Source organism: Pongo pygmaeus, chromosome 14 (assembly GCF_028885625.2).
Source record: "Pongo pygmaeus isolate AG05252 chromosome 14, NHGRI_mPonPyg2-v2.0_pri, whole genome shotgun sequence".
In the NCBI taxonomy this organism is placed as follows: domain Eukaryota; kingdom Metazoa; phylum Chordata; class Mammalia; order Primates; family Hominidae; genus Pongo; species Pongo pygmaeus.
The window spans coordinates 54,213,964-54,230,107 of record NC_072387.2 but is presented as its reverse complement, the minus strand read 5'-3'; the positions used below and the strand labels follow the sequence as shown (position 1 = coordinate 54,230,107).

The window sequence follows — 16,144 nt, the reverse complement described above, 5'->3', positions numbered from 1 at the left end:
GGCAGAGGTAAAGAAGAGACCAGGGGGAAAAAGGAGAGAAGCCAGATTCATAATTGTCTTGAGAGCAACCAAGATGTTCTTTAGTAGATGAAAGGATAAACTGTGATCTATCCACACAATGGAATTTTATTCAGTGCTAAAAAGAAATGAGCAGTCTCTGAATCTATGAAAAGACATGGAGGAAACTTAAATGCATATCCAAGTGAAAGAAGCCACCCTGAAAAGGCTCCACACTTGGCGATTCCAACTATATGACATTCTGGAAAAAGCAAAACTGTGAAGACTGTAAAAAAGATCAGTGGTGACCAGAGGCTGGAGGGGGAGGGAGGGATGAACAGGCAGAGCACAGAGGATTTTTAGCGCAATGAAAATACTCTATATGGTACTACATATACTCTATAATATTCTATGTGGTACTACAGTGGTGGCTACACGTCACTATACATTTGCTCAAACCCACAGAATGTACAACACCAGCAGCAAACCCCAATACAAACTTACAGACTTTGGAATAATTACGATGTGTCAATGTAGGTTCAAAGACTGTTACTAGTGTACCACTCTGGAGGGATGGTGATAATGCAAGAGATTATGTATTTGTGGGGCGGGAGTTTATGGGAACTCCCTGTGCTTTCTGCTCAGTTTAGCTGTGAACCTAAAACTGCTCTAAAATATTGTATTTAAAAAAAAAAAAAAAAGAAGAAAGAAAGAAAGAAAAAGGCAGCATGCTGGTGTCAACTGGCCCCAGCCTCCTCACACCTTTATTAATACTCTGAGTTTAGGAAGGCTGCTAACGCTGCTTTTCAATAGGTACGAACTGGTTGGGGAAGGCGAGGACGACAAAGGAAGGCAGCGGATTCTCTTTTGCCCAGTGTTCGGTGTCCCAAACTCGGCGTCCCAGTGCACGGCGGAGGCCTCAGACCCTGCTAGGCTTCTTGGGGTCCTGGCTCCTGGCTGGCATGAAGGCGTAGAGCTCCTCGATGAGCATCTCCATGCGCGCGGTGACCTCGGTCACGGTGTCGATGACCAGCTTCTGCTGCAGCTTCAGCTTATTGTTCTCCCACAGGGCCTTGTTCTCCTCCTGGAAGCCCCTGTGCTCTGCCCGTAGCACCTGCAGGGTCCTGTTCTCCTCCTGCAGGAGCCGGTTCTCCTTGAGCAGGGCCTGCAGCGCCTGCCTCATCTCTCTCAGCAGCTGCAGGGGCTGACAGCCGTCGGGCAGGCCCGGGCCCACCTTGGCCTCCTCCTCCCCGGAGGGCCCGGACATGTTGCTGACCATCTCCCGCAGGGCGCGCAGCTCCTTGGAGTCCTCCTGCCGGGCCGGGGGCCCTTTGGGCTCCTCGAAGCGGGAGGAGAGGCCGGAGCCCTGGTCCTGCAGCAGCCCGGGGCTGCAGGGCTCCTCGTGGGGCGAGGGGGCGGGCTTGCTTTCCTCGGCAGGGGCGGCCTTGTCCTCTGCCTGTGCCCAGTAGGCCTGTTTCTGCTCCAGCAGCTGCTGCAGCGCGCGATTCTCCTCCCGGAGGAGCTGCAGGGTGCTGTCCTCCTTGCCGCGGGGCACCTGCAGGGCGACGTGGTCCTTCTCAACCACCTCCAGGGACGCGCTGTCCTTGTGCAGCAGTGGCGAGGGGGCCCGGCTCTCCTCCCGGCCCAGTGAGGCCTTGTGCTCCTCCCAGAAGACCTGCAGGATCTTGTTCTCCTTGCGGAGCATCCTGTTCTCCTCGCGCAGGGCCTTGTTCTCCTCCCGCAGAGACTTGTTCTCCTCCTGCAGCATGCACTCTTTGGCCAGCCTCTTGTGGTGCAGCTTGTGGTGGAAGGAGGCGGATGGGGAGAAGTAGGGAGACTGCAGGCGGCAGTTCTCATTCACCCAGCGCCCGTCCTGGAACACGAACATCTCGTCGCTGAGCTGCACCCGGGGCGGGTTGTAGTCCAGCTCCAGGTCGGCCTGGGACATGGGGCGCTCCATGGGATCTAAAGGCACGGAGGAGAAGCGGTTCAGCGGGTAGGAGTGCTGGCTTGCCATCCTGCGGCTCAGCCGGGGCAGGGCGGCCTGCTGCGCGCAGCGAGGGGTGCTGTACAAGTTGTGGAGCCTCGGGAAGGGTTCAGCTGTGCCCCTCTGCGGGAGAGAATGGGAAAGCCCAGCATTAACGATGGGACTGACACAGTCGGGGCTGGCTGACAAAGTAAGGGGCCAGGACATCCCCAAATAAACCGCGTCTGATTGTCTGGCCCGGCCACAGTGGGCGCTTTTGCTTCTTGGGGTCCTCACAAGGAAATGTGGCCGATCCTTGTCGTTCCAGTGAGTTCTGTTCTATGAAGTCAGTTCCAATACTGAATTACCAAATATAGAACCATTGTTCCTACAGGAAATAGAGGGCTATGTTCCTGTGAGCCTGTGGTCACAGTTTTGTCAACCAAGCAATACATAACCTCATTTAGTGCATATTGTTGATTCATTAACATCGAACTCACGTCAGCAGCACTGTCACGCATGCCCAAACAAAACTTCTCTAACACATGTGTTTTCTCCATGTGGCACAGCAAAGCCTTCTTGTGACTGGGAATACTAGACAGCACTTGACTTGGAATGGTGTGGAAGCCATTTTTAACAGCAAAATCACCAACAAAATGCACAAGAAGGCAAAACAAAAAAAGTGGCACTAGATAGACTGCGCAATGGACACTATTTTCTAGCCTGAGAGCTGAAACAAGAAGGCTCTTTGGCTGGGTACTCAACATCACACAACTCAAATTTTCACCTCTCTGTGCATGTCTGAGAATTACCACAAAAGTGCTACAAGTATTGATTTGGTGGATACACATTTTAGCAAGTAGGCAAATTCACAAATATGAAATCCATGAATAATGAGAAACAGTTATATATTATGGCGGTCAAAGGCATTGATTTTAGAGTCAACCGAATATTTTGAGTCTTTGCCTCACTACTTACCAGTTAACAAGAATTTGAACAAGTTATTTGGGCTTTAATTTCCACAATTGCAAATTGGGATAATTGCATTTACTCCTTGCCTCATAGAGACATTTTTAGGATTAAAAAAGGTAATGTACAAAAGCACTAAGCATGGGCTCTGGCACATTCTGTCACCCTAAAGGAGGAACAAACACTGTTCTCAAGGGCCACCACCCACAGGTGTGTACTCACACTTAGCATGAGCAGAGAAGCAGCATGAATCATCCAAACAGCCACCCAGATTGCTGTGTCCAAAATGGCGGTGCCATTGGTCAGTCCAGCCTTCTCTCTTGCCCATCTGGGCATATCCTTCACTCTTAGCCACCCTTGAGTCTTTTCTGCTAGCAGCCCCTTAAACATTCACCCCAGCTTCCAACACAATGCTAGACTCAAAGCAGAGTCTAACTAATAATTTTGGAAAGAAAGAAAAACCATCCCAGACATATCACTGAGCAATGAGCGTTCAACATGTGGTGATAAAGCCAGTCAAGGACCCTGAGGAATTCATGATGGTGGCCATGGACCTCAAGACCACAGCATAAAATGGGACTCAGATCCACAGAGCTTAACTCCATTGAGCTGGTAGCTTTCACACGTCCCAGTACAGAAAAATAACTCCAGTGAGTTTTAAATGCAGATTTCTGAGCCTCCCACTGTGAGTCTGATTTACTCAGACTGGGGTGTGGCCCAGGAATCTGCATTTCTAACCAGCTCCCTAAGGTGATCCTGGCTGCAGGTGGTTAGGACAGATCTAAGTCAAGCAGAATAGGCAGTTTGCTTAGGTGAGGGTTGCACCAGCATTAAAGACTGAAAGGTCACAAGAATTCTCATCCTGATTTTGTCACTGATGGGCAATTTGAAACCAGAGAGGTCTCTTAACCTCTTTGAGACCCAGACTTTTCACGAGTGAAAAAGAGGGAGTCAGGCTCCATGATCTTAAAGGCACCTTCCAACATTGGAAAGTCAATGAAATATACCTGTAAAATGGAAATAATATGTGCCCTGCTTAGTTCACAACACTGTTGTGAGGATTAAATAAGATAATGAATGCAAAAATATTTTTAAAACCAACAGTGCCAAAGAACCGTAAGGTATTGTTATCAAGAAAAGTAGATTTTACTAATGCAAGAATTATAACATGTATTCAAAAAGAAGTGAGCAAGTGGAATGCACACTGGAGAAGAGGTGATGATTGCAGCAATGAATTTAAGTAAACAGATCATGATGCTATTTCCAAATACACCAAAAGTACTTCATCCAAGTATATCAAAATGCTCTCCAGATATCAATTCCTTATGTCTTAGGTTACTTTCACAACTGTACAGATAGAGAAAATAAAAAACAAGTCAGGCTAGCTACATTATATATATGTGTGTGTGTGTAGAGAGAGACATACAATTTGCATGGTATAAAAAGTTGGTTAGAATTCTTTAAAACTTAAAGAGCTAGATAAATAGAAGATGCAGTTCTATGCCATTAACTTTGCAATAAGCACATGTCATTAACTTTGTAAGGATATGCTCAATCTTCCAGATAGCAAGGGTATGAGGGCATTCTGCAAACGGAATTTTATTTAGTTTAAAAAAGTTCAGCCTCCTTGGTTTTCACATTTCTCAACTGGGAAAGCAGATTGGCTCCTGTAGCTGTCTGTGATCAGAATGAACCTCACTGTGGATAACCTGGACCATTTTCTGATAGGTTTAAGGTCCTGAGATCCAGGATTTCTGGGAAGATTAGTCAAAGCCAATAAGACGTGAATGTTTTGTTGTGGTGGTGGTTTTGTTGTTGTTGTTGTTTTGAGACGGAGGCTCACTCTGTCTCCAGGCTGGAGTGCAGCGGTACGATCTCGGCTCACTGCAACCTCCGCCTCCTGGGTTCAAGCAATTCTCCTGCCTCAGCCTGCAGAGTAGCTGGGACTACAGGCACGTGCCACCACGCCTGGCTAATTTTTTGTATTTTAGTAGAGATGGGGTTTCATCATGTTGGCCAGGATGGTCTCGATCTCTTGACCTTGTGATCTGCCTGCCTCTGCCTCCCAAAGTGCTAGGATTACGGGCGTGAGCCACCGCGCCTGGCGGGAGTGAATTTTAAGATGTCCTCTCCATCCTTGCACTAGAACTAATACTTTATCTCAGCAGGATTTGACTCCAGAAGCTATCAACATGGAAAAGTGTGGTTTTAATCAATATGTGCATCCCAGTCCTGAGAAGAAAATGGAAGAAGGAAACAAATATTGAGCCTCAATTTCATGCTAGGCCCTGAGCTAAGCATTCTACCTACTAAATTCATTTTATCCTCACCACACTGACATATAAGATGTTATTACTATTCTTGTTTTACAGATGGAGAAACTGAAACTCAGAGAAGTTAAATAACCAGCACTAGCTCCTTCACTAAGACACAAACCCACTTCTGGCTCCCTGACCTTCTATGTGTGAAGTACACACATGGGAAACCACCATGGATTTATCAAAAGTCTTGCAGTACTTTGGGGAACACGATATATTTTCCTTCAATTTATATAATGGAAAATTTCAAACATACACAAAAAGAGAGAGAATAGTCTAATAAATGTCCATGTACCCATCACTCAGCTTCACCAAGTATCAAATCAAGGCCACACTTGTTTTACCAGGCCTCAACCTGATTCCACAACCACTCCCCTACCACTAGGTTACCTTAAAGCAAAGTGACATTATGTCATTTTATCCACAAATATATAAATATGTGTCTCTTTAACAGAATCACAATACCATTATCAACCCTTTAACATTTAACAATTATCCCTCAATATCTGCGAATACTGAGCCCATGTTCAAATTTCCCCAATTCTCATTTCTTTTTAACAATCGTTTTGTTTCAGCCAGAGAGGCAATCTTCTTGATCCAACTAAGGGTCCAAAGAGGAATCATGGATGCTTTCTACCTGTCCATATTTGGCCATGATGGCTTTTAACCCATGGCATTCAGCTGCCTGTGTTCTACATCCACCTTCTACACTGGGTACCCAAGGAACATTCTGTCATCCCCTCAACAGAAACACACTAAACTAAACCTTAACATGTGGTGGATCCCTAGCCACGGACAATCTGGATGTTTGCGCCCTGGTCCTTATTCACACATTCAGGTGACCTTGCTCATATCCACTCACTTTCTGACGTTAGTTTCCACGTCTGTAAAATGAAGGGTAAGAGTCATTATCTCTAAGTGCTCTCTTGGCCTAACTGTCTCTGGTCCAGTGGATTCGCATTTGTAAATTGGCACCACTATGGCCCCAGCAGCCCTCTTTTACCAACCTAGTTGGCATCTCGTCCTCTCCCCTAAATGGCCAACTCTTCCCAAGCAGGCTTTGTGCCATCCCTTGTTCCATGCCCACAGTACCTAATCCAGGAAATGCTGATGGACTAATAAGTCCCCTTTACTTTCTGAACAGGAAACCAAATTCTTCTCCAACGACTGAGTCCTATTATCTTTCCTCCTATCCTCAGACAGGACCAAGAAAGTGGTCAAGTCCCGTGTTTCCTCGTGGCTTAGTTTCTTAGAACATTTAAAAATTTTTCAGTAGTCATATATTTATTTTAATGAGTAATGGGAAAACATACCTATATTAAATATACAGGCATTTTTAGATATGACAAGGATCATGATTGAACTTCGGGAAAACATTAATCCAGAACAAACTTGTTTTTTCCTGTGGCATTTCTCTGATTCTGATCAGAACTAGCTGGATTTAATCCTTAAAGGAAACCTCTTGGCCTTGTGAAAATTCTTCACCCTAGTCATGTACCCACTCAGGATGTTATTGCACCAATTTTTCCCCTGCATTAGTGTCAGTGGATAACTAACATTAATTTGGCATCTGCTGTGTTCCAAGCTCACAGACCCTGCCCTCAGGGAATTTCCAGTTGATTTGAAGAATCAGTGAATATCACCAATTACTTCTTGGTGCAAATGACAGAAGTCAAAATTCAGGAAGCATTAACGCAGGCAGCAAGGTGTGGGGAATAGGGGACTAGAAATGATAACATCTCAAGAGAGTTCTGGCTTTGCACTATGTGAGTGCATGACCTTTACAAAGTCACTTCATTTCTGTGCCTTAGTTCCTAGAAAATGTGCTTGTTGACATGAATCAGTGCCAACCCATATATTTTTGAAATGCCCAACTCTAGAAGGCACTATTCACTGTTACTGCAGTACACAACCTGTACAACCCTCTATAACAACCTCACCAACATCTGCCCTACTTCTCTCAGAGGGTTCGTTGTTCAGAAATAAAAGGAGACTTGGAACATTTTCTTTGTTTATAAAGAGCTGCAGACATGCAAGAACGGCTTTCAGAAGAGACATTGCTTAGCATTTCTTTAGAGAAAGATTATTTAGAACAAGAAAAAAAATAACACTGAGTGACTATAATGTGTCAGGTTATATGCTAATTGATTTCTGTATTCATATGTAATATCTTACCCGAAAGAACTGGCATGATGCTGCATAAGATTACATAGCTGGTAAAGGAGTGGAACCAGGGTTTAAAATCAGGATATTTGACTCCAAACTCCATGTTTATTCTAGCACTTCACAATGCTCAGACATTTTATTTTGCATGTGCTAATATCATTACTTTGCAATGGTTCTCTTACAACCAGGCCTCTCCTCTCCCCATATGAGTAAGTTGCAATTATCTAAGCACAGTGACCTATCCCTTGTTTTTGTGACATCCCAAGTCTTGGGAATTAGAAAGCACATTTCATATGCGGTGGAGGCTTAATGAGTCCTTGGCAATAACTGAATCAACGAAAATACACTGAAAGATTGGGAGGAAATACTAGGTTGAACCATAAGAAATTGTTAACATTTTACCATTTTTGGCCTACAAAAATGGCCATTTCTTTTGCCTTAATATATTTAGTGTATTTGATAAAGCTATATCCTCATTTCCATTCATATTTTAAGACTTTAAAATAGTCCCAGGGCAAAGCTGTTATGGTATGATGTAAAATCTGTAAGCATGGAGTTTTCCTCACGTGAATTCCACAAACCCCTAGGTTCATCCATGTACTCCCTTAGAGGAAGCTCCCACCACCCACTGCACACAAGCATGCTAGTGGTCCATTTCATCATCTTGAATATAGAATCCAATGAGTGTAAAGGCCCTAAATTTCCAGTAACTTTGGGCTCGAAAGTCCTTCCTTTGACTGCTCTTGAGAAAGTCATTTTGCCTCTCTGAATGTCACCTCTAAAATAAGCCTAAACATGGCTGCTCTGCCTACTTCCTGGGGTTGCAAGAGGACAAGAAAGTGGTAGGCAAGCTGTCATAAAGACTAAACAGATGGTCAGTTCTACTGGTAAGGTTTAAACATACCCGGCCTAAAGCGCTATGCAATGTGGAGTATATTTCTTTACAAAAGGGCTACCCAAAAACTAAGCATCTGAGCTCAGCGAACATATGCAGTTCCAGGATTCCAGACCTCCTTGGCCTATGTTAGAAGCCAGTTCCTTCTCAGTAGGACTCCTCGACCAGTGGTATCGCTGGATTGATTTCGTGGGCCAAGCTAACCTGCCCTGATATCCTTTAGCCCTTGACAAGAGGTCTATGCCAATACAAAGCCCCAAGAACACCCCAGTAATGTTCTCCTAAGCCTGTGACGTACAGCCTGTGTAGCACGGTGCAACTGACCATGAAAATAAAAGATTGTCTATTTCCTGGTCTCTAGGAAATGCCCTCACATAGAGATCCAGTAGGTAGGAAAGAAAAAGATTGGCTTCTTCATGGAGGAATGGGATATGAAGCTGATGCAGAAGGGGAATAAGTTGGTCATGGGCTCATCATGCCTTCTCGTCGGGTGCTAGAAAGGTGCCAAGAGACTCTGTCCTCAGGGGAAATGTGCTCACAGCTGTAACCCAATGATGCATTAGTGCCAGGGATCCAGGAAGGGCCGTGGGCATGAACATCGCCCTCACAGAAACCTGAAGTCCCGTCTGTGGATTGGAATTCTTCCTTAGCATTAGGTCTGGCGCCCTCCTTGGTAAATATAAGTGGTCCTGGAAGGAAAATGCCTGAAATCTGCCAACGACTGTGTCTTTGTCAGATCACCAACCTGGTGGCAAGTGAAGAACATGGGGGAAGGGGACAATTGAAAGAAGGGAGGCAAAAAGCAAAGGCCAAAGGACAAAGGGAAAAGGGGAAGTGAAAGAACCAAAATCTCTTACTAGTGCTACAGGACTTGTAGCAACAGGTCTCTCTGGGTGGGACCTTCTGGGATAGAATTACTGGGGTTGTGGTTTCCCATCCAAAGAGTCTGGGGATGGGATTGAACAGCAACTAGCCAGGCTTAGCTGACACACACTGATGTCTCTCCACCCCTGGAAAAATGTGGCTACCACAGCCCAGAAGAGATGTCCAAACACACTGATAGAGTCCAAGCCTGCTGACCAAGTTTCTTAAACACTAACTTTGCCAACATTACTGAGGGTTACTATCAGAGAACGTTCAGCCATCTGAGGTACTTTTAAAGCATGTAAAGTTGAGAGGACCTAGGATTCTGGAAGGAAAAGCCAAATATGATACTGATTTTCATATGAGATGACAAGGCTGAGTCTCATTATTTTAAATTAATTCAGCTCCCTGGTACCATGGCAAAGTCAATGGTGGTTTTAATAAATACTAACAGGTAAAAGGATAATTCACAAGGTAAATGTGATTGATATTGATAGAATTACAACGTTAACAGCAAAGAGGATAAAGAAGATGTCATATGTAGTATGTTTCCATACTGTTTAACAGACTCTCCTGAAATCTTCCTGGGAATTCAAATTGGCGGGTGCTGTCAGCAGGAATTCACTGCTTCTGAGGAACAAACCCAAACAAAGGGGAAGGAGAAAAGGCAACTGGGAAGGATGAAGGAGGCACCGGAGGGTGCTATTGGAGCTCAGTCTGACCTGGTGTAGCTCTTTCATTAATGATCTAGGAGTAAACAATGCCTTAATGAAATTCACAGAGCACGCTCATTGGGGAAACGTGAAAGTCTGTGAGAACTGAATCATTACATACAAAAGGAACCAGGAGATCAGCTAGCTTGGGCTGGAAATGACATTGATGGCTTGCAAGTTAATGTGCTGGAGGGAAAGAGATCAGAAAACACAAATATTTAATGTGAGGAAGAAAAACGGGAAATCAATGAGTCCTGAAAAGACCTAAGGGTGATAACGATAGTGATCACAGGCATTTGCAATGTAATTGAGAAGCCCAGACGCACAGCGGAACTGGCAGCTGGGAGCCAGAGGCAGTTTCTGGAGACAGAGCTGCTGCCACAAGTCCTTTCTGAAACAAATGGAAAGTTTGAGAATTTGAGCAGAATAGAGCAGCTTTTGGCAAATACAAAATAAGAAGCCCAGAGATGAGTGGTTAAGATGCGGGGAGAAGACTCCATCTCCAAAAAGCAAGAGAAGAACCACAGAGCTAAGATGCAGCATGGCCCAGCTTAGTGGCCTGTGCCCTAGTATAGCGGAGAACATGGGCACTGATTTGAGTTCAAGCCCCTTCCTCCAGCTCTGCCATTATTAGTGGGGTTCCTGGGGTTGCCAGTTCCTGTACCTGTAAAATCTCTACCTCACACCTGCTTGGCCCTGTGCCCGACACATGATTGCACCAACATTCAGTCAATATTTCTTCCTCTCGTTGCTTCCCAGATCAACCCTGTCCCCTAAGCCATGTGCCATCTCATTTAGGGAGGCAGGGTGAGCACACTGGTCCATCTCGCAGGCCTGGTGGTATTTTGGTTCAGATCATCTAGTTGTAGACACCCACACCCATCCCCCAGAGTGCCAGTCTTGAGCATCCTGACAGGTGTCCAAAACCTGGTGCATGGCTTGTGCCCTCTTGGCAGGTGTATGCACGAAGCTGCATCTGCCCAGACAGGAGATATCCTCCCATTCTTCACCCACTCTGCCCCACAAGACCCCAGCAGCAGCACCAGGTCCTCCAGCACAGGAAGCAGGCAGCCCCAAGACAAGCTTGAGCTGTCTTAAACCACCTTCTCTTGTCCTTGATTGCTGGGCTGTTTCTGGGAGCTAGGGAGGGAAAGTTGCTGTGGGTGTTGATGGAAACATCATTCCAATTTCTCTGTCACATGACCACTACTCTTTCAAATCCTATCCCCTCCTTCACACCCACCCCTAGGTTGGCATCCTCTGCCTGACCAAGTTTCTTAAACACCAACTTTGCCAACATTACTGAGGGTTACTATCAGAGAACATTCAGCCATCTGAGGTACTTTCAAAGCATGTAAAGTTGAGGGGCCCCAGGATTCTGGAAGGAAAGATTGGTGTATATGGGCTATGAGGAATCACAGCAGTAACACCCACTCTCGGGAGAGTAGTGGCCAACACAACTCCCTGCATATTTCAGGTGGAAAGAATCAGGCCCAAAAAGATTCCTACAGCTTGTTATCCTGTTGAATGATCAGGGGGAAGTTATCTTATATTCTGGCTAAGATTCATGGGCTAAAAGTAATAGAAAAGTGACTGCTCATTACAAAGTTATAAAGATAATGTGAAAATAAACATCCAGGATGTTTTCTTCTTCCATATTTTTGCCTCCCGCTGAACATACTTGCCTAGATTGTTACAATTATATATATGGAATGCCCACCAGTGGTCAATCCTCCTCCTACACATCCCTGGACAGAGCTCTCAGATAGTTACCTCTGCATTGGGTTCCTCCGTCCTACATTTCAACCCCTCTGGTTGCATGGCCTTGGTCTTCCAATGAGGACTTTGGTGACTCTGGAGAAAGCAAAGCCACCCCTTTGTGACATAGCAGCAGTAGAAACAATTCAATCAAGAGGACTCCACTAAGGAAACAGCTGATTGCAGGCAGGAGGAGACCTGAGACTCTATAGCCTGTGAGGACTTCACCAATTCATTGACTGCAAAAGCATCTATGCCCATGGCCCCTACATCTGTCTTTGGTGCATAGCAGGGCTTAATTCTCTTGACAGCTCCAAATAACTCTGTACCCCTTTGTCCACGGATGAGGTTTTCTTCTCATGGATTCATTCTTATGCATTTGATTCCAAGTTCCAGTTCTAATTCTCCCCCAGAAATCCAGAGTGATTGCACAACACTAAGCACCAAAAGATTTCGTTTTGAGAAGGCTGGGTTACTTCAGAGTATCATAGAAACTTGGAATGTTAGGACTGGAAGTTCTTACCAGATCATCTGACCCAGCCACCTCATTCGTGGGAAAAAGAACCCAAGGCCCAGAGGGGCTATGTGGCCTTCCCCAGCACACTGCCTGCTGGCACCCAACCCAAACTAGAATCTGAAGCCCTGACTATCTCTGCTTATTCTACAACATCTTGCTAGAGTTTTGAAGGAGGAGGTGGGGGGTTATTCTGGCTAACACTGATAGGTTACATCCTTCTGTGATTATCCCTACCTGAGGCAGAACCACATTGATTGGAATTTCTAGGCTTTCAGATCTGGTATCTCTTTTTCTTGTATAATTTGGCCTTGAGTGCTGTGGAAAAGAGAAAAGAAGAAGATTACTGCTTCCCAGCTCATCCTCTGGGCCTCAATTGCTCACCTAAGAAACACAGAACTTTCTACTCATTTATTTCCCTCTTGTCAATTATGTACAACTATGAAAGTCCGAGTCTGAAAGAATGTGTAGGTGATATCTGGCATGATGGTTTATCAATCTCTGAACAGATATTAAGCTAGATATTATAGTTGATGTAAAAGGCTTTTGAAAGTCTTTGAAGCAGAGATAGCTGTACCTGCTTCCCTGTCTAAGATGATTATTTCTATCTCAAGTAAAAAGCCATACCAATGTGAGTTGCCAGGTATAGGTCCTATGCAGAAGTTGGTCACCAAAACACTCAGAACATTCCAGAGGTGACATCACAAAACAATATGGTGTTTTTCAGGGCTCATGGTTTCTCTCTGAGCGTCACAGGTGGGAATGAGGCATCTGACAGGCAGGAAGAGCTTGTGGGGGCTGTGACTACTTGGCTGGTCAGGGTCAGTGTGACACACACAATACCCCGAACATTAGCCCCCTGTTGGGTCATTGCAGCTGCCATTCGTATTCTTACTGCCAGGCTAAGTTGAGATCCCTATTCTCTCTCCAGAAGTGGCATCTTCTTGGAGTTGGGTCACTCAAGAAGAAACACAAACTGAACTCTTCCCACACCAAGGAAGAAAGTGTAGTCTGAGGTGTTTTCTGACACTACTCAATTCCTTAATTCTCTGACACCAACTGTGTGCCCTACAATTCAATTTCATCCTGATGCTATCTACCTAGAGTTAGTGTTACAGAGCTGAAGGGGCCTCACTGACCAATGCAATAGAAGCCAAACTAAAACACTAAGTTCTTTAAAAAAGAAAAACTTGTATATTGAAAGTCAACTCCCAAGGAGACAAGAGTCAAGCTCAAATCTGTCTCTCTGTGCTGACATTAAAGTAGTATTTTTATTAGAAAAGGTTCAGGGGGTGGATTCTGAGATTAATAGGTGATTGGTGGATGGAAATGGGAGGTCTGGAAAGTCCCAAAGAGTAAGAAACCAGTAACTACAGAATTTTTTGGGTTTCAGGATAGTAGATAAAGAAACTTAAGCTGCGGAAACCACCTCCACTTGTGAGATCAAGAAAAACCTGGCTGAAATTGGTTGGAACCGAGATGGCTGACTGGAGCTTGCACAGAATAAGCTTGCTGATGTCATAGCCTGAATTTCCACCACGTTTCATACTAATTCCCCCTGAATTTGCCATGCAACTCAGGAGTTATCATGAAGAAATAACTGTGCATGCCCAAGGACTTTCCAGACCTCCCTTTTCCCCTTGCACAAATCACCTACTAATCTCAGAATCCACCCCTGAATCTTTTCTAATAAAAGTACTGCCTTAATGCCAGCACAGAGAGACAAATTTGAGCTTGACTCCTGTCTCCTTCAGAGGTGACTTTTAATATAAAGCTTTTCTTTTTTTCAAAAACTTGGTGTCAGTATTGGCTTCTAGCGCATTGGGCAGTGAGCCCCTTTTGCTTGATAACAAACTAGAACCCCAGGTGAGATGAACAGCCTGTTCAAGGTACTGTTGCCCCTAGTGGTGTGCAGGCCCCCTGCACTGATCCTGAGTGGCCACCTAGACCAGGGTGTCCAGAGGCTCAACTATAGGGTTCCTGCTTCTCCACCATGGCACTTCAGGCTCCCTTGGCACTTCTCTTTTTGGAAAAGAAATTGCTTCTGGATTAGACATCTTTCTGGTGAGTACCTTGTTAATATGCACCTGTAATTTTAATTGTCTTTGAACTCATCATAATGACTGTGGGTTCAAGTCCCACCCTGTGGTTTAGGATTATGAATGAGAGTCCCACCCTGGTCTAGGATTGTAGGTTGGAGTCCTACCCAAGGGGAATTCTGGTCAGTTTAGAGTCCCAAATCTGGTCTATGTTCAAGTCCCAAAGAATTAAGGCAATATTAAAAAGCTACAGCCACTAAGATAATCTAGTCTGGTTCTGATTTTTGTTGGTCTGTCTCTATTTTTGGTCTGTGTAGCAATATTTGGCTTAACAAAGGGTAAAGACTGTGATGGCTACAGCAGAAGCCTTATGAGATCTCCAGACTCCTGCTCACTCAATTAGCAACTCCATAAACTAGAAAACCTGAAGAAAAATGGCACATGTAAAACATTTTCAGTCAATCCCTCTTTCTTCTTCTGTCGTTAAAGAGTTACCACGTAGTCTTCTAAGTTCTTTGCTTATTTTTTCTTCCTGACTACTTTGAATCTGCTGACTTTTCTGCTGGTGTTGAAATAAAACTTACTGTTCATGGTATTACTAGTTTCAGGCTACTGGCTGAAGAAAAAAAAATGAAAGAGGTCTTTTAAAATCAAAGTGCCATGGAAACTGCTTTGCTCATCAGGGCAAATAAGATTTAGCCATGTGAACAGATTCCAGTTTTATCAGGAAAATAAGTTTGATCCAACTGTCTTGTTTACGCATATACATGCATTATGTTATATGTTGTGTCTATAGGGTACCAGATTAGCTTATAAATAAAAGAGTACTGATAAATTAAATAAGCCCAAATGCTTTTCAAGTTCATTTGACTTTAATAATCTTTGGAAAATAAAAATAAATTAAAATTATTGATAAAATAAAAATAGATATGTCTTCAGAATTGTCAGCATGTATTTTTGCCTGTGTTTACTGGTCAGCTGATATGTACATCTGCTAGTTATTTTAGGATGTCCAGGTTTGGCAAAAAGTTATGAAATTACAAACTCGGCCAAAACAGAATAATCTTTGTTTATGTGATTCTTTTGATAAATAAGACTAATTTAATATTGTTGGTTTAATGAAAACAATGAAATCCTCTGATTTATCAGCAAAATGTCTGTGTATTTCGCTTTAAAGTTCTTGCTTAGGTGAACACCTGATATTCACAAGCTGTAAAATGGTTAACAAGGAACTAACTTAAAATGATGACTAGCTTTGTCTAATATCTCTGTTCTCATAACTAATCTAGATAAACTGTTAAAAACAAATAAATTAGATAAATGTAAATGGGATAAATGTCTGTAAATGAAATTCTTATGTTTTTCAAGATCTTAAAGTTATGATACTTACTATCATACTTTACTTACTGAGCAGCTGGGTCACTTCCAGTTAAGAAATGTTTAAGGAAATATTTCTAAAGATTAAAACATGGTTTTAAAATACATAACATACTTATTTTATCTTAAAATACTGATATATGACAGACAATTCAAGATTTCTTACTTCCTAGGTTCTTCCCTAAAATCCCTAAAATAAGGATTACTGAGAGTTAATATTGTGACTTATATATGTAATTGAAACTACTAGATACAAGAGAAACAATTCTATTTGCAGAATGTATATGAAAAATAGGATGTGTTTTTGGTAAACACACAAGAAGACAGGAATGTGGTTTTCGTTTAAGGGCAAGTAATTTTGCCTAGTTTAGAGGTTCTAAAGGATTGTTTTAAATGGAAGGAATAAAAAAAAATATAGATAAAACTAAATAAATATAGAAAGTTGAGAAAGAATGAAAATAAAACCAATTGTAAGAGGTTATAAAAGGTTTATGGAAATCTTACCTTGCAGTGAAAACGAATTGAGATTGAGTAGATTTGTTTATAAGGTCTCATTAAAATTAGCTGT

The 16,144-nt window shown here is 43.5% G+C and overlaps 2 protein-coding genes across 3 annotated transcripts in view; one reads left to right on the top strand and one right to left on the bottom strand.

Annotated features, from left to right (window-relative positions):
* Positions 1-729: 729 nt before the first annotated feature.
* CBY2 (chibby family member 2) lies at positions 730-14,225 on the bottom strand. 2 transcript variants are annotated; one of them, XM_054446665.2, is made up of 4 exons: positions 12,788-14,225; positions 12,398-12,478; positions 11,662-11,742; positions 730-2,107 (listed from the first exon to the last, which is right to left on the bottom strand). In XM_054446665.2, the coding sequence occupies exons 1-4, from the start codon at positions 12,860-12,862 to the stop codon at positions 917-919; spliced, it is 1,428 nt and encodes a 475-aa protein (XP_054302640.2). In that variant the 5' UTR covers positions 12,863-14,225; the 3' UTR covers positions 730-916. The 2 variants fall into 2 exon arrangements, with proteins under 2 accessions (XP_054302640.2, XP_054302641.2); XM_054446666.2 differs by lacking the exon at positions 11,662-11,742 and having other exon boundaries at positions 12,788-14,210.
* The window catches only part of ERICH6B (glutamate rich 6B), a 150,248-nt gene continuing 147,843 nt past the window's right edge, over positions 13,740-16,144 (top strand). The window contains exon 1 of the mRNA XM_054446663.2: positions 13,740-14,224. The gene's annotated coding sequence lies outside the window, so the exon portion shown is untranslated. The remainder of the gene's footprint in view (positions 14,225-16,144) is intronic.

Excerpts from the sequence above, each read along its gene's own strand:
- CBY2 (XM_054446665.2), bottom strand. The coding sequence starts at position 12,862 with ATGTCACCTCTGGAATGTTCTGAGTGTTTTGGTGACCAACTTCTGCAT. Across the intron at positions 12,479-12,787 it reads ATACCTGGCAACTCACATTG|CACTCAAGGCCAAATTATAC; the intron begins GTATGGCTTTTT and ends TCTTTTCCACAG. Across the intron at positions 2,108-11,661 it reads CGGAGGAACCCAATGCAGAG|AGGGGCACAGCTGAACCCTT; the intron begins GTAACTATCTGA and ends TCTCTCCCGCAG.